Source organism: Capsicum annuum, chromosome 6 (genome assembly GCF_002878395.1).
Source record: "Capsicum annuum cultivar UCD-10X-F1 chromosome 6, UCD10Xv1.1, whole genome shotgun sequence".
NCBI lineage: Eukaryota > Viridiplantae > Streptophyta > Magnoliopsida > Solanales > Solanaceae > Capsicum > Capsicum annuum.
Window position 1 is genome coordinate 206,505,309 of NC_061116.1, and position 18,246 is coordinate 206,523,554.

Below are 18,246 nucleotides of genomic sequence, written 5' to 3' on the forward strand. Positions count from 1 at the left end.
AGAGAGAGAGAATGAGCTTCTTCATCATGAAAGTAACATTAAAATAACTATGGCATTACACAAAATGGACCGAATGCAAGTCTTTACCTGCTGTCCTGCAAACCATACTCTATAGGGTACAGTTGTGTTCAGCCCCATCTGTTTTGCTAGTTGATGTACCACGGAGCGGCTTCCAGTTAGCGGAACAACAGAATCTTGATCCCCACTGTCGTCAAAATTTTTACATGTTACACTACGATCTTGAATCAGAAAAGAGATTTCAAGAAAAAACAGATCTATTTACAAGCATTGTGGTTAGATGGAACTCTTCCAATCTAAGTACCTGTAGATTAAGACTGGAATTCTCTCCTCGACAAGCAATCCTACTATAGATATGGTTGGCATCTCTATGTCAAGCAATTGATAATCCAGAATGCTGCGGAAGCAGAAGGAAAAAATAATTAGTACGACTACAGCTTGTAACTGTGCTATAACTTTGTATTGATTTAATTCATAGCAAGTGATGTTGAGAAACAAATTCATTTAAATTTAGCTGACCATAAATAACATAGATTGTCTTAGTAGAGGAACTCAAGAGGCAAGATAAGCTTGTGGATTGACTCACGTGCTGCAAACATCCCAGCTGCGAACACCAACAAGCCTGGCATGAAGAGCCCTTCTCACATCTTGTCGGTTTAAGTAATTGACAGTTTCATCGTCGATGCAGACATCTATCTTCTCAGCACTTTCCTAGCAATTAGTATCAGTAAGACACAGTCAGTGTTAGTTGGATAAGACGTTGGTGAAGCCTAACGAAATAAAAGGGAGACAGTATCGGGACATTAACACAGTTTAAGCAATAACTTACTTGTGGACTTATAATTTTGGACTGAGAAAGCACTGATGACATACATACATCGAGCGTAACATCATATTTGTCTACGAATTTGCTGGTTTCTCTACTGACTAAGCTCATGACTCTTGAACACATTGGCGATACATTTTCCCTGTAGTACTCACTCACATAGCGAGAATAATTGCAAACAGAAGTGAACATTCTGTACGTGGAGTCTGATATTAGGCCATGAGACCAGAAGTACTCAGCCCTCGAATTGAAGTCAGTAGCAAATTCCAAAACCGGATTACCCAGCTGCCATGACAAGAAAAAAAAAGGATTAAACAAGAACTAGATTTTCGATCTCATGCACTACAAAGACAACACATCTCCTCAAATTTAACCTTTCGTTAACTTAATCCTACAAGTTTCGATTGCGAGTGTGAACTGAAAATAAGGTCTTACTCACCGCAACTCCTTTCAAATTGAACACTTTCTTCTTGTTGTTAAGCTCAATCATGAGCTTGGCAAGTTGAGGTACATAATGGCCTGCAATCAACATACAAAAATATGACTAACCAAGGAAAAGATCTAAAATTTTAAAATGTTACTAGCATGTTAATCAAAGTGCTTAAGAAAAAGATACCTGCATAACTCTCCCCAGTTAAAAATAAATTGTTGTTTCTATACTGTGGGAATTTATTGAACCAGCGTTGCAAGAACACAACATTGTCCCTGGCTAAAAACCATAAAGAAAAAACACAAAAGTGAAACAGCTTTAAGATAAAATTATAAATCAATTAACAGTTAAAACTACACACAGACAAATCAGTAGGATTCCAGAATCTCATTTAACATGTTGCTTTTCCTTTACACCTTAAAAGAAAAGCTAGATTACTGCTCTAATCCAGTATTTAAATGGTGATGGACATCACATGGTCATTATAGAAAAGAATATAAAAACAGAACAAGAAAAGGGCAAGCTTTTAGCTGAACTTTTAAGTCTTGAATAAGAAAATGGGAAAAAGTTCCAAAATATACCTAAACTTTCGCTAAAATTGCTATAACGCCTTAACTTTGCGGGAGTCCTACGACCCCCCTCGACTATTTATTACCGTATTTTTGTGGCATATATTTGTGCAAATAGAGTAGTCAATTCCTTACGCGCTCAGTGTGCGTGTATTCACGCAGTGGTCCAGCTGGACAAATATATGCCAAAAAAATACGGTAATAAATAGTCGAGGGGTTCATAGAATCCTGCAAAGTTGAGGTGTGTTACAACAATTTTCGCCAAAGTTTAGGCATATTTCGGACTCTTTTCCCTAAGAAAATCTAAACATGAAATCCATGTTTGCAATTAAACAGATGAAATTATGGCAATCACTAGCTAAAACATAGCAATTAAACAGATGAAACTATGGCAATCACTAGCTAAAACTTACTCCCTCCTTTTCAATATGTCTTATTTACTATTTGGACAGTCAAATGCAGGGGCGGAGTGAGGTAGGGTCGAGGATCCTAATTCTCCTTCTACGGTTAAAATATTTTTTATGTATATATAATAGATGTTTTTATCTTCTTTATGCGTTTACTTCTTCATTTTGTTGGATAATTAGTGAAAATTTTGACTCCACCACAAATCAAATGATATTTTCTTGTATCATAATTTTTGAAAATACTTCCTAAGTATTTTGAATTGGTAACTGTTGTGACGTGCCGTACTCTTTACGTAGTTTTATCTCAAAAAATTAAGAGATTCTATGTCTAAATTCACACCAAACATTAGTTAGTTTGACCATTGTACTCCGAATCAAGCCAAACAAGTTGAAAGTGAGAGTACCTGTTATCTCATCATTAACTGTCTCATAGGAAGATGTATTAGTTGAATAAGAGAAGCCAACCCCAACTGGAGACTCCAAGTACAACATATTTGCCTCTGCATATTCAAGAAAGAATCAAAATTTCTCATAAAGTAAAAAAGAGTGAACAAAAAAAATTCCTTGAATAAAAGAAAATCCATTCACCTTTGTTCCAACTGTGTTCATTCTTTACAAGAACTTGTCCTCTTGGTCTAAATGGACCATTCTCAGAGAATGCACCTACCCCCACTGAAGAACAACCAGGTCCTACACAAAACAAGTGCACATACATAAAGTTTTAAACTTTTTCAAGAAAATTAACCAAATGGCAAAATTTTGTATAAATGACACTTAATTTCAAGAAAAAAGGAAGTAACTTTTGTGTACCTCCATTAAGCCACAAAACAAGAGGCTTAGAAGCAGGATCTGTTTCAGCTTCCACAAAGTAGTAAAAAAGAGCTCTTTGTTTCTTGTCATCAACAGTAACATAGCCTGAAAAATGTTGAAATCCCACTAGAGGTTGTCCAGGCAGTTGAATGATTTTGTCTGGATGAGGAAATGCATATCCAATTCCTAGAGAAACACAAAGAAGAAAGAAAAAGACAGACATAGCCATTGCTTTTGAAGGTTTGCAAAGTTGTATGTTGGAGAGGAAAAGGAGTTCTGTTGAGTGACAATACTTGGATAGAGCTGAGCTACTATATACTGGAAGGCACAAACAGAAAGTCATGGACTTATGAGTGGGTGGCATTAAATAAATAGCATGCCTACTCCAATTTACTGGTGTTTAATAGTATAATCAAACTGTCATATTCTCTTGTCTCTAGGCGTGTAAATTTTTTGTTGTTGTTTCCCATCCATTGTAGGATATTTGTGTTGGGGTCAATTGAATTCAGATTTGCATAGACAGGTGATAAATGAAATTAAATTTGGGTTTAATTCAATCTCAAAATCTAACTCATGAGGTAAAGATTGCTCATGATCATATATGGACCAAAGACACGTGTCACTTGGATAGCTAAAGCATGGACAATACAAAATGTGAGTCCAATGTCGAGTAAATAAATTAATTAGGATGAGTCTAATTTTGACGGAAACTTTATTTCGTGTCTAACTTAACTCAAAAATTTAACTCATGAGGAAGGATTGTCCGAGATTATATAAGTAGACCAATGACCTCATCTCCAGTCGATATAGGATCTCAACAAAAAGTCTCGTATTGAAGGTAAAACACTCCCAACAAACGCTAATTGTTATCCATAAATGCTCAAATATGATATTTTTAAGTATTGAAGGGGAGCCCTGAAGTAACTGGTAGAGTTTCTGTCATATGATCAGGATTTCACGGATTTAAATCCTAAAAACAGCCTCTGACAGAAATGTTGTGCAATACATTCTTATGGTGGGGCCCTTCCTCAAATCATGCACATAGCGAAAACTTTGATACACCCAAACTGTCCTTTTAAGGATGAAGGAATACTTGTCACTCCACCATAATGTTAATGGGTGTTGGTATGTAAATGTTGAGCAGAGAGGGACATGGACTAGAGACCAAAATGACCAGAGAGGAAATGGAGAAATTGTTATCTGGTCCCCATATAGTGCACAATGGCTCTCTGTCAACAGATTCAGCACTGAGCAAAGAGGCATTTATTTTCTTAACTATGAAAGGAGAGAGTAGGGACAGTGTAGTCCCCAGGAGTTTCTTTGCCTTTTGAATTCTTCAACAAATTTCTACTGCAAATTTATGATACTGATTAAGTTTCCAATAAAATGAAATGCAAAGTGAAAAATCAGTATATGCTCTGTCACAATTTGGTAAAGGTATGTTTCTTTATCCAGAGTAGCTTTACATTATAACTTTCCATGTCTCAGAAAAATGAACCAGAATATTGTGTCAATTCTCCAGATTTCAATCTTTTCTACCCTAACCTTCAACGGAAAAATATACAAAATAATCATAAATTAACACCTACTGTACACTAAGATCTTCGGTACGTGGATTAAATTATCCCGAAATTATAGTTTTGAGATTATAATCACTGGACTAATTTATACCGTATGGGAGGTGGTATAAAAAAAAATCATGTTGAATGAAATAAAATGGGATATCAAGACTAATTCCGTGTCTAGTATACCAAACATGGTATAAATTTAATAGCAAACTTAATTATGTGATATTTCACGTTATACTTCTTACCAAACGACCATTCTAGATTTGATTCAAACTTAGATTGTTCGAAGAATTTTATTCACCCAATAACTTGCCTCCAAACTAAACGGCCTCTAAACAATTTGAGTCGATTTTCATGCATGAAAATTGTACTAATTTAATCAACTACAACACATTATCTTAGGTTTAAAAATGTTTTAACAGTTGAAGTAACAATATCTGGATAAATAAGACGAGGAAAATATTCTGTACTTAGAGAGACATTAGTTGGAACATTGGAAATGGAGAAATGATGTAATTAAATTAATCAAAAGGTGAATCATGGCATATACTCCCAAATCAAATACATCTAGAGAATGAAACATTATCTTTATGTACTTATTTGGTTGAAGGGATACGAGTAATTATATAGTCTTTGAAAACTTTACATGAAAAGTGTGTCCCTATAATAATGAGGTATCTAAACCATCATCATGATGATTTGTCACTATGCTTTTCACGCACTCACAAAAACCCCATTATAACTTCTAAACTATAGTGTCCCCCCCCCCCCCTCACCCTCACTCCACCACCTTTTGAGATTAACAGAAAGAGCCTTTACAAAAGTTGCAATTTTTTTTAAGTAGAAATATTTCTTTTTCCCCACTTGCATAGCTGCCAAAAGAAAGATAGACATATAAACTTGAAAGCTCAATACCCTTTTCCTACTAGAGATGTAACAAACAATGAGAACCTTTATAGATCTTTTGGTTGAAATTCAAGTATAGCATTTGTATTGTTCGTATTAGTTTAATATATGATATGTGAACTGTTAATAGCATCTTAATCATCTTTCAGAGAGAAGGTATATCAAGGTGATTTGCTACGTTTTTAATGTGATGCACTAGAATAACATTAGACGACTGCTTTCTCGTCTCTTTTGTTAGTAATGTGTTCTCGATCTTAATTAACGGGATCATGTCTCTAAAGTTGTTACTTCAAAGAAATTAGAATGCTCAAAGCAAGCGATGAGAGTGAATTCTTGTGTGCTGATCAGGTGACGGATTGGGAAAGGGTTTATTTGAGAGCTTTTCCGGGCGCCAAACGGCTAACTCAAACTTGGTATGGACAAGAAAGAAACAATTTTATTCAATAAAAACAAATTATTGCGATAGTGACCTGATTGAATAATGGATTGTCTATAGTGCGAGTAATGAACAAAATGCGTTGTGGGAAAAGAAAATGGAATATAATTACATTGAGACAAACTTTACACAAAGTCAAAGATACGTTGAGTTTTTTCTCTTTAATTTTATGCTAGCATTAGCCTTCCCTAACTAACATTGAAAATTGAGTTACCTAATCTTGTGACAAATTAAAAGTCCAATTAACCAACTAGAACCAATTAATAAAATATATAATGGAAGACCAATAAAAACTTTGTCTTTAGCGAATTAGCGCCTGTAACCACGCCGCGCACGCCGTCGACACGATTATAACTCTTCTATTTGTATACACACCATTTTGTTTGCATCCTAAACACAATGCTCTTTCGTTTTGTTTTGTTTTGTTTTGTATACAATTGATTTATGCACTGGTAAAAAAAAAAATTATATTGATAGTTTTTTCTATTATTTTTCATTTATATTTTTAATAGTAGGCTGGATACACCTAAATGAACGACGAGTATTTTGTGGTTTAAATATGTCAAATTTGATCTGAATCATCAGTATTCGGGACTCTTTAGCATAAAGTCCTTGGCTTGGACAAGGCAAATTTAGTCCATGTTGATGTTATGCATACAGAGGAACGTATGTTCAGTAAAATAATTTCTTAGATGTATTACAGCATGTTCAAAGGTAATTAAGCTCGATAAAATTGGCTATTGGGTGCAATTCCTACTCTTTAGCTTTGTGAAATTTTTATGGAATATCCTGTTTTGGCATCATCATTTAACATATAGCCGTCTTTCTAAAATTTTAGCACATGTATGCACTTCAGGTATGGGGGTGTGAAACAGTGAAAGTAAAATTGACAAATAAATTGAATATAATTTAAATAGAAGGATAAACTTGGTTATTGGGTGCAATCACTGTACTTTATGGGATATCCTGTTTTGACATCTATTATTTAACATGTAGTGATCTAATAAAGAAAATTTGCTCATAAAAACTTGACAATCAAACTTCAAACTTGTAATGTCTGAAATTAAGTTTGATAAAATTAGAGTTCATATGCAATGTCTAGATTCTAAGTTGTTTTTATTTAAAATTCAATTATTTTTACTTAACTTTAATCATTTATGTTCGAAATTCATGCAATTTCGTTGAAGTCGCAAAAATAGTTTAACTTCAATCATATATTACCTCAACTTCAGTTTTATAAAATTTCAGACACAATATCTGAACTTAGATTTTGTTACTGGATGCCTAAAATTATCCCAAAGTGAATACATGTGCAATTTTATTTTATTTTTTAAAAAAAGAGGGACTCAAGTTAAATTTGTGACGTCAAAATTGGATTCCGAACTCAAGAGATGAGCCTATGCACTTTGTCCTCTAGCTGTTAAAGATTGGGCTACAGCCCAAATTCTACAAAGGCCCATCTTGGATTTACTATTGAAATTTCAGTGATATTTGTCTCTACATTGATTCATGATTTTTCAGTTTGGTGCATCATAAACAAATCAAATTAGGAAATTTAAGACGAGTAATTTGGGACGGAGAAGCACATATATTAATGTTGAACCCCACAAAATAACGCACTTAGATAACGCAGTGATGTTATTTGCACTTTTGGGCGCTTCCTGCACCCTAGGGTTCGATCCCCGCCAGTGGCTGTTCTTTGTTTTTTTTAAAATGTCCTGTGGCTGTACAGTTGGTACCTATATTAGCTGTACTGTACAGCTGTTATTATAAAAAAAAAAAAACAAAAAAAAAAAAAAAAAACACACAGCAACAACAACGCTAGGTGCTACTGCTGAATAAATAAAAAAAAATATTTTACATCCCTTGAAATTGTATTTTATTGGCTTTTTCACACATTTATATTTTTATTTTTTCGAACCTCCTAAAGAAAGTTCCTGGATCCGATACTCTGCTATAACAGGTAACCGTGCACCAAACTTAAACTCTCGATCCATAGCTTGTTCATGAAAATTGGAAAGTGTTGGTATTAATTATTTCATGGCACACTGATGTTTTCTGGTTTTTTTTTCACAATTAAATTCAAAGCTATATTCTGAATATTTCTTCCTCATCTGATAGAATTGCATGTTTGCTTCCTTAGCATATACTCCCCTCTATTCACTTTTCCTTGGCTAGTTTATAACCACATTATATATATTAATTGATCTTTACTATAAGGTTAGGTCTTGAAAAAATAATTTGAAGAACAAATAATTAATGTTAAGGCTCACTAAATGCACTTTTATGTCAGTTATTACGCTTTGCTTCGCTTAATTGGCACTTTGGTATAGATGCATATTCACCTGCACCCATGGGTTATGATGTTATGTAAATAATGTCACAACAACATAATAATGTATGTAAAGATTAATTATAGATTTTTCATTCTTTTATCCAAGTAATTTATTGTCTGTATTTGTAGTTACATTTTCTTGTGTTACGTTTTTATTTATTTTTTTCCATTGGCGCTTTTCTTTGCTAAAGCTCCAACATACTCCAGTGTAAATACTGATTTGCTAGAGTTACATGTTTTAATATGTTGACATTCTTTGTGTCATTAATTTGACATTCTATTGTAATCAGAAAAGTCAATGCTTAAAGAACTATTTGATGATGTATACGTACAATTTATTTATTTTTTTTTTCTTGGGATAACGTTTTTCAAATTTTATTTTCCGATCCAATCTAATGCCTTTTACCAAATGTGCTGGCAGGTATTTTTTTTTTTTTTTTTTTACAGCAGGCTAGATATTCTCATAAGCTTCTTTTTATAAAAATAAGAGGTACGTACAAAGATGCTTAAATATAAGCAGGGGCGGACCTACATGGTTCCTGGGGTTTATCCGAACCTGCTCGGCAAAAAATTACGTTGTATATAGAAGATAGAAAATCTATATTTATGCATATATATTAATATTGAACCACATGAAACAAGATATTTAGATAGCCCAGTGATGTTATTTGCACTTCTTGGGCGCTTCCTTCAACCTACTGCACGGGTTCGATCATCCCTGCTAGTCATTGTTCTTTCCTTTTTAATATGTCCTGCGGCTGTGCAGCTGCTACTTATTAAATGTACTGTACAATACTTATTATAAAAAGGAAAAAAAATGCTAGGTGCTAGTGCTTTATAAATAAATAAAATATTTTACATCTCTTAAAATTGTACTTTATTAGCTTTTTCACATATTTATATTTTTATATTTTATATTTCGAACCTCCCGAAAAAAATTCTTGAATCCGCCCCTGAATATAAGAATGAAATAACTTAAAACTAACTCTTATAGAAGAGCAGACTACTTGCTAAACAAATTACTACTCCTTCCGTCTAAAATTATCTGTCTCAAATTTTTTAATTTGATTTCTCATTTTACTTGTCTTTTTCATTAATCAAGAAGAGATTAAAAAAAATTCATGTTTTACCCCTTTACATTAATTACTTATTCTTTAAATTAAAATATAAATATTATTTAATTGTGTCATCTCAATTTGAGACGGGTAATTTGAAACGGAGTGAGAACTTGATACGAGTATTTATTTGTGAAAATAAAGGAAGAACAGAATCTTAATTATATACTCGTTTGAAAAAGTTGAAAAAAGCGGTCAACGTATTAATTTTAGCATAGTAATTATTAGGGATGGATATAAAATACTGAGAATCGAATTATTGAATCGAATCGAAAAATTTGATAATTGATATTCGGTAATTTGATATTTGGTATGGTCTTTGAGAGTAAAATTTCAATATTTCAGTATTCAGGATTGGATTTGGTGCAAGATATTAATACCGTTTGGTATTTGGTATTTACCGAATATCGATTTGTAATATATATATTTATATATAACCAACCCAATAGACAAAAGTATTAGTTAATCCCAAAAAATCTTTTGGATCTTAATAATATATTAATAAAAAACAGCAAAACGAATACTAAATAGAGTTTTATTAAATATACTCTTTGAAGTTTAAACGTACATTTTCATATCTCCAACTTTAATATGATATTACCAAAAATATTGTACCGAATTGAAATTTAATATACCGAATTACCGAACCAATGTTTATAAGTATGGTATGTAGTATCTGCGTTCAAATATCAATTACCAAATTATCAAATTTGAACTTTGAAAATACCGAACCGAATACCAAACTCACACCAAGTAATTACTAATCATAATCAGTGTGTAGTTAACTTGTGCTTCAATGCCTTCGTTTCTCCGCGTAATTATAGATGCACAAAAATAAGGTTCTCTTGCCATTATTTTATCAATAATAATTTTACACAAGTTTTAAAAAAATGAACAAAAGAAATTATAAGTTGATTAATCGTATGTTTCATGGGTTGATTGAAGAAGTTTATGGGCCTCAATAACCCTTTCAACTCCTTTGGGAGCTTGTTTGTAAACAAGCTAAAATAGATTTTTTTTAGGAAAAGTATGAATTTGGTGATTTGATTTGAGAAATGGAGAGGAATTTGCTGATTTTGTTTGAGATATGGAGGATTTAAGAGATGCAGAAGAATTTGGTGATTTGATTTGAGAGATGGAGGATTTAAGATTGGGGACAGAAACAAGGAATTTGGCTATCACCTCAAGTCTTCATCTGTATACCAAGAATCTTAATCAATAACTACACAATATATGTTCATGATAATTTTCCCCATGATCATCAAGGATAAAACAATAGAGAACTTCTCAAGTTTAGTTGTTGTACAAAATACTTCCTATTTGCTAGTATATTCAATGGTGCTTTTGAGGTTTTACCATGATTTCATCTCCTTATTCAAAGAGATTAGTGAAAAATTATACTATTATTTATACACGGTTAAAATGTACCTTCGAACATAAAATTAGCTAGTTTTCAAACAACTTTCTTGGCTCCTACCAAATCAGTAAAACATAAACAGAACATTTATCTGCTCTCAGCCAGAATCTAAAAATTGTCAAACTTGGAAGTACTCTGATAGGTCCAATTGAAGCAGAGATCAAAGATATTTATCATCATCTGCCATAAAAGTAGAGGATCATGACCATCAAATACTTACAAAATATGGAACAAAAAAAAATCTAACAGTAGACCCTATTTCTTCATGACCCTGTACTATACTATAAAAAACTAACAACCAATTAAGCGGCCGGGTTGCTCTTCGCTAAGATGATGAACGCAAAAGTTGTGTGATCAAGTCACCAAGCGAGCAAAAAGATGGGAGTAATACTTCAAGCTAAGTTGTTGCCGACGAAGATGGATTGGCTGGAGTTTAGTCGTCCAAGTCGTGATCTAGAGTACTGTTGCCTTGTCACAATAACCTCCCTTGCTAGAACTATTTTCATCTCTGGCTGCTTCAATGACAAATCTATTATATAGTTCTTGGACACTTCTTCTTGCTTAATCTTCCTCACTTGGTTATGCACAAGATGATAACGATGATGATCACCCTTTTGGTTTTGTTCCAACATTGAAATCTCTTCTTTCTTTGCCATGCTCTTGTTTTTCTTCTCAATATGAACTGACCAAAATTGCTAGGAAGTGTTTGTTATAGTATTATATTAGGACTTAACGAAATTCTGTATGTCAATATCTATATATATACACACACTTTAGTCATGAGTGTTTAATGCTTGGTCAAAGGGATATTGCTAAGTTTACTGCGAATTAAATGGATAAGTTTTAGAGTTAAGAAGACTGTTTAATTAAGACCATATAACAAGAATATTTGACCGAAATTTAAGCTGCTAACCCCACGCCTACTAATAATCAAAATTTGATTCATCATTCTCTTGTTTTTAATGTACAAAAAAATCTAGAAAACTTTGTCACGTTTCTAAATCAATAAGTACGGAATTTAGTTAGAGTAATTTTTTATTTATTTTTTATGTTCTATGGTACTTTTGCTCGTACTGTAAAAAGTAGTTAAGAGTTGTAAGTTGTCTAAATAATTTGATAGGTGTAAACCTAATCGTATTACAACTCCATTTAAAAGACTAGCAAAATGGTTTTAAAAAAGTTACCATCCAATCCTATCCATTAAATATGCATTTTATTATTTTCTTCCAATATTATCCTCAACATTAAATGATTAAATAAAGTGTATTTACTCAAATTCATATTTTTAATACATAATTAATAGGGTTATTTTAGTAAAATAAAGTTCTATTAAATAATTTCTTAAGGGGTGTGTCAAGTCAATAAGGGTCAACTAAAATAAAACAGATGGAGTAATTACCATCCATTTTAGTAGCTTGGTTAATGTGAGTTTTGCTAAATATAATGGGTTTCAAATTTGGATAAATGTTAGAAGTAAAAAATAAATGTTAAAATTTTATCACTTTTTCTAAATCTAAATAAGTACGGAATTTAGTTACAGTTTTTTATTTTTTTATTCTATGGTACTTTTTCTCGTACTGTAAAAAGTACTTGTGAGTTGTAAGTAAAGACTAGCAAAATGGTTTTTTAAAAAAATAACCATCCAATCCTAACCACTAAATATGGATTTGATAACTGAATATTTAAAAATTACTAGGGTAATTTATTTTTACCTTTTTCAAATAATTACCATCCATTTTAGTAGCTTGATTAATGTGAGTTTTGCTAAATATAATGGGTCTCAAATTTTTGGATAAAGAAAGATGATTACGGTGGATCAACGTTTAGTAATTATTAATTTCTACGAATTTAGAATTGGTCGGCGAGTATGATATGATACACGGACTATAAACATATAATTAGTCAAATTATGATAAATTAATCGTTTGAGCAACTAGTATTACTATTTCTTACTCCTATTTGTTTGGTATTGAATAGTTAATTTGCACTATATTTTTGTGCTTGATAGTGGTTATCTTTTCACGCGTATGTAATTCCAATTTGCTCAATACTGTTAGCTCACTTTTTTCTTATTGGTAAGTTACATTGGAGAAAAAAACATTTACATTTTCCTAATATGTGTGAACATTGGACTAAGTCAAGTCCCAGGTTTGGCTGACTTTGGTCAAAGCAAATATTTTATTACTCCCTCTGTCCATCTTTATTTGTCACGTTTTAATTTTTAAGAATTAAATTTTTATTAATATTTTAAAATGTATCGTTTTATCATATTAATATGAAAAGAGTGTCATTTATAATATTTTTTATATAATTTTAAAATATTAAATTAATTTAATTTAGTTCTAAAACTTAATTAAATATTCTCTTCCCTGAAAGAAATATAACAAATAAAAGTAAGCGGGAGAGAATATTTGAAGAGCAACATATCAAGACATCTGGAAGCTTCTTCATTCGAATTCAAGAAAGAAAAAGAATAAGATTAACCCCACTTTTGCAATAGAACAAAAATGAAATTTGATCCTTCAGATAATCTTAACTCAATTGATTACGTTTAAATCCCATTATATTTTCCTAAAGAATTGAGTAAGTTTTTAAACTTTTGACCAATTAGCTTCCTTTGTGGCAAAGTTCCTTGTACCAAACCCAGTTGCCAATTGGCTACGTCTTTTTCCGAGTAGGGCATTATTGGATTTTAACGATACTGGTCAGGGTGGATACACGATAAGGCTATTAATGCATTTGATTTAGTTTGCTTTAGGTTTCTAAAATTTTGAGGCCTCAAAAATATTAATAGTAAATTTTATGCGTTTAATTTTAAAATACGTTTAAAATAATTATTTAAAAGAAAGAAAAAGTTATCTACTTATTACCAGAAATAATTTAGAATTTTAAATTAAACAACTCAAACTTCATATTAATAAATAAAGTTTTAAAAACAACATTCAAATTAATATATTAGAAATAAATGGCTAACATCTCATTAACTAGAAGTAATTTTTACCTTTATTAATAATCATATTAATATGTGAAATTAAAAATTATCTTTTTAAAAATATTATGCTAAAAATGAATAATATGAAAAACAGAAAAAGACAACTCTAAAATATTTACAATATTTTTTTATTTTTTTTATGTATATGTATATATTTAAGGTGTCTTATTTGAGAAGCCCTATAGGGATCAAATCTTTTTTTGAATTCTATACGTCAAAAAAGATTTAGTGAATCTGATTATCCTTTTTAACAATATTTTGATAAGAATTAAAACTAATATAATTATTGATGGTATAAAAATATTTACATAATAAAATTATTTAAACTTAATTGTAGATAGATTTATGTTCCTAGCTTCACGGGACAAAATCTTAAGCAAATGACTAGTAGTTCTACATTTTAGTTACATTATTTACTAGCTAGATACAGAAATTGTGGACAATTATTTAGGGGCATACATTATTTACTAGCTAAAAGGGACAGAAATTGTGGACAATTATTTAGGGACAATAGGCTTGTGCACGTTTACGGCAACCAGTACTACTATATTGATGTTGAATCTTTCAAGCGGTGCTAAATTAACTGTTATTCACTTCAATCATTCGAAATTTTCACTTCAATCATTCCAAATTTTTTAGTTTATATATATATATATATATAATAATATAATAATTATACTTTTTGACTATCATCGAGCTTGACTTATGTTAATCATCAACCAGATATATAAGTCTACCGTAATCGAGCTTGACTTATGTCAATCATCGCATATATAATTCTATCGTAGACTCGCTGAATCGATAGAGTCTTAGTAACATGTTTAAAAGGGGAATAATTAAAGTAAAAAATATACTTGTACTTTGAGAGTCCATCGATTCAGGTGGTCTACTGTAGACTTATATTGTAGGTAGTGTATGGATTGCTCTATGGATCAATGATAGATCATGTAGATATGTGTATAGATTGCTCTAGAGATGTAGATGCATGTATACAAGGTTTTAGACCCTCACAAATATGTTGTTTTAAAAGGAATAATTAAATAAAAAATAAATAAATTATGAAATTCTACATATATGAAGGAGTTTAAACAAGTCACATGATTATGTCAGAGCGTACAGTGATTGGGATGGCAAATTAAGGAGTATGCAAATGGAAAGTGGTTGAACAAACAACATCCTAAGAATAATGTTTGTTTGTTAAAGCACAAGAATGTTTTGAGGATGTTGATTGCTCAACCACTACCCATCCCGCATACCCCTTTGATTGGGGGTGGTGATTGAAGGGGTATGTAGATGAGTAGTGGTTGAGCAAGCAACATCCTCAAAACATACTTGTGTTTTGACAAACAATCATTACTCATAGGATAGGATGTTGTCTGTTCTAACTTATTTTTTGCCGAAGTGTTGTATCTTGATGTGGCAAATATATTTTGTTGAATTTAATTTGATTAGTTTCTTGTGGTTGTTAGATATCCAGAGAAAATGATGTTTTTGATGTGTGTGTATTAGTCAATTCTCAAATATTAGTGTAGTTAGGTAATTCCAAATACTAATATGTGGGGTTGATTGTAACTTGTAAGGTAGATATACAGTGAAAGTGACATTTTCGTTCCCTTAAATATTTGAGTTTCGTGCTGATTATTTTGTTAAATCCTAGAGAGATCAAGAAATGAATGTTGTAAAATGCAGTTGCTTGGTTGTACAATGTTTAACTTGTTATTACTGGCTTTACAAGACTTGGCCTTGGGAATCAGCTTGCAAAGAGTATGATGTGTTTTTTGTTTTCCACTTGACGGGCTGTACTAGTTTTCTTGATGCATTATGACAAGTTGGGTGATTATGACAAGTTGGGTGATCTTAGTTACTTAAATTTGTTTTGGCAATGCATACTTTGATTGATTATGCAGAGCCAGAAGCGGAGCCAGAATTTCAATGAAGGGTTTCCATATTCAAAGAAAACTTAGGATTTCAACTAAGGGGTTTCATATTCAAAGAAAAATTAGTCGAAGGGGATTCAACACCTACTATAACCACATAAAAAATAATTTTAATTATGTATAAATATTATATTTTTCCGTCGCCGAACCCCCAAACAAAAGGCTAGCTCCACCCCTGGTGCAGAGCATGGATCGATCTGGAACAGGAAGCTATCAGAAGAGGACATTAATAATGGAATGTTATACATTCTTTGATCAGTGCCAGTTTAATGGAGGTGGAAACCAATTCTTTCCTCTCGATCTTTTGTTTTGGTTTTATTGTTCTTTATACCTCATCAGCATGAAATTTAGTTAATATCTACTTCTAGTATTCTTTCAAACACCTTGTCTCTTGGTGTTTGTGCAAGTAAAAATGGAAATCACGGTTAGGTGGTTGTATATTTGATATGCTTTGACATTTGACTGGCTGTGAGTATCTTATGTTTGCTGAAAAAAGAGTGATGTTTTTTGTAACTGGGTAATGCGGCTTGAGACCAGGTCCCGTGCCCAGACTCCACGGGGATCAGTGGCTGGTTTTGGCAGCCGTCAGTAACGCTTTGACAACATCCAAAGAGCATCTGAAAATAATCAATCGAATTTGGGCACATGCTGATCAACCTTCATCTAGCACGTCTCTTGTCTCTGCATTACACACTCAGCTGGAAAGGGCTCGCCTGCAGGTGAATCAGCTTAAATGAGATCAATGATCTCCTTAAATGCTTTGCTGACTTGGAAAAATAAAGAGCAACAGGCAGTTGAGACTGCAATTGAATCCGTTGCAAATGAAATTGAGGTTGAGAGAAAGCTAAGGTGGAGATTTGAAAGCTTGAACAAATAACTTGGCAAAAGAGTCATCGGATACAAAAGAATCATTTGTGAAGGCAGTGAAAGAGAAAAGAGCCAGAGAAGCAATGGAACAGGTATGAGATGAATTAGCTAGAGACATTGGTGAAGACAGATTGCGCTGAAGCAGAAGAGATGAAGAGGGAATCCGCAGAAGTTCAAGAAGAAATTAAAACAGGAAAGAGAGATGCGCTAGTTAGCTGACAGATTGCGCGAGGAAAGGGCACACATGTAACTCTCAGAAGCCAAGAGTCATTTCGAGGAGAAAAATTCTGCTATTGACAAGCTAAGGAAGCAGCTTGAAGGATTCCTCGGAAAGAAAAGAAAAAAAAGTAAGGGAAACGGTTCCCTAAATTTCAGAAATAATGAAGAGATGAAAGCATCGTTGAGTAAAGCTCTATTAGGTACCCATCAGAATGAAGAAAAAAGAAGATGACGGAGAAGTGGAGAATGTTGCAGACTGTGGGAAAGACTCAGCAAAAAGTGATCTTCATTCAATTGAACTAAACATGGACAATTCCAATAATAGTTACAATTGGGCTTATCCAAGCGCTCCCATTCAAAGGAGCATTTCTGGTGGAGTTGTTGAGAAAATGTTAATCAAGCTGCAAATCTTCCAACTTCAGGAGATGGATTAGACAGCGAACGACTTCATGAACTCGAAGAACTAGGCCAACGATATAGTTATCTGGATGAAGCACAGAGACTTAAAGCAGTGAAGGGCCTTAAGGATAATCTATTAGCTAGTTCTGGGACAGGTTCTTGCAGAGACATTTCCAGTCCCATCCGACAGTGGGAGCAACCTTGGCCTTCTAGAGATCCGTGTGCTACAATTCAGGAAAGATCACTATTCAGAGGATCGTGCTTCTAATTCTGTCTTGAGCCGGGGGTCTATCGAAAACAGTCTCTCTACCTCTTTAGAAATAGTGATATGGACTGCGTACACGATGTGGGAATTTACTGGGTTTGTTGTTATTGTTGAGAAGGCCAAAGTGTCAGAAGATCAAGACGGTGAGATTGTTTGAATACGTGTGATGTTTGAATACGTGTGAACTTACTTGTCAAGGAGAAGGAAACCACGGTCAAGAAGGAGCGGCCTTCTAACTATAAGAACTTGCTTAATTGTTTCCACAATGGCCTAAGTTATCTTGTGTCACCTAACAGTTCCAACTTAAGAGGAGCCAAGATTGGGCAATACACTTTGACATGTCCAAAAGAGGTTAACATCTTGTTGATTACACTCCGGGCGTCATTTTCAGTTGTTTTCTACTGCCAGTTTTTCATTACAAATGACTCCTTTTTGTTATGGTGTGTCTAAATTAGCCGAAATCCCCGTAGAAAGTTGCGCTGATTTTAGCACACCCTTCCACTGTATAAAAAGTACCCAGCTACTACCATGATGCTTTTCGCCCGTGAATACATTTTCTCTTCTATGAAGGGTACCTTTATAACCTATGCATCATATTTGAGCTTTATTAGCCAACGGTATTAAATTTGAGACACTTCATTTTTTGGTGTACTTCAGAATTCAGATATAAATTCTTTAATTTAATTGAAATGAAATTACACATTCGTCTAATAATATACGTATTTTGCGC

General features: G+C 32.8%; 1 protein-coding gene and 1 pseudogene across 1 annotated transcript in view; one reads left to right on the forward strand and one right to left on the reverse strand.

Moving 5' to 3' along the window:
- Nucleotides 1-3,513, reverse strand: part of LOC107875976 (serine carboxypeptidase-like 45) — a 4,176-nt gene extending 663 nt beyond the window's left edge. Inside the window, exons 1-9 of the mRNA XM_047413842.1 lie at nucleotides 3,061-3,513; nucleotides 2,839-2,940; nucleotides 2,655-2,750; nucleotides 1,461-1,553; nucleotides 1,284-1,363; nucleotides 848-1,129; nucleotides 605-729; nucleotides 323-415; nucleotides 88-205 (exon numbers count right to left, since the gene is read on the reverse strand). Of these exons, the coding sequence (XP_047269798.1) occupies nucleotides 88-205; nucleotides 323-415; nucleotides 605-729; nucleotides 848-1,129; nucleotides 1,284-1,363; nucleotides 1,461-1,553; nucleotides 2,655-2,750; nucleotides 2,839-2,940; nucleotides 3,061-3,424 (1,353 nt within the window). The 5' untranslated portion in view covers nucleotides 3,425-3,513. The remainder of the gene's footprint in view (nucleotides 1-87; nucleotides 206-322; nucleotides 416-604; nucleotides 730-847; nucleotides 1,130-1,283; nucleotides 1,364-1,460; nucleotides 1,554-2,654; nucleotides 2,751-2,838; nucleotides 2,941-3,060) is intronic.
- An 11,987-nt stretch (nucleotides 3,514-15,500) lies between these two features.
- Nucleotides 15,501-18,218, forward strand: LOC107874749 (annotated as a pseudogene).
- Nucleotides 18,219-18,246: the final 28 nt, after the last annotated feature.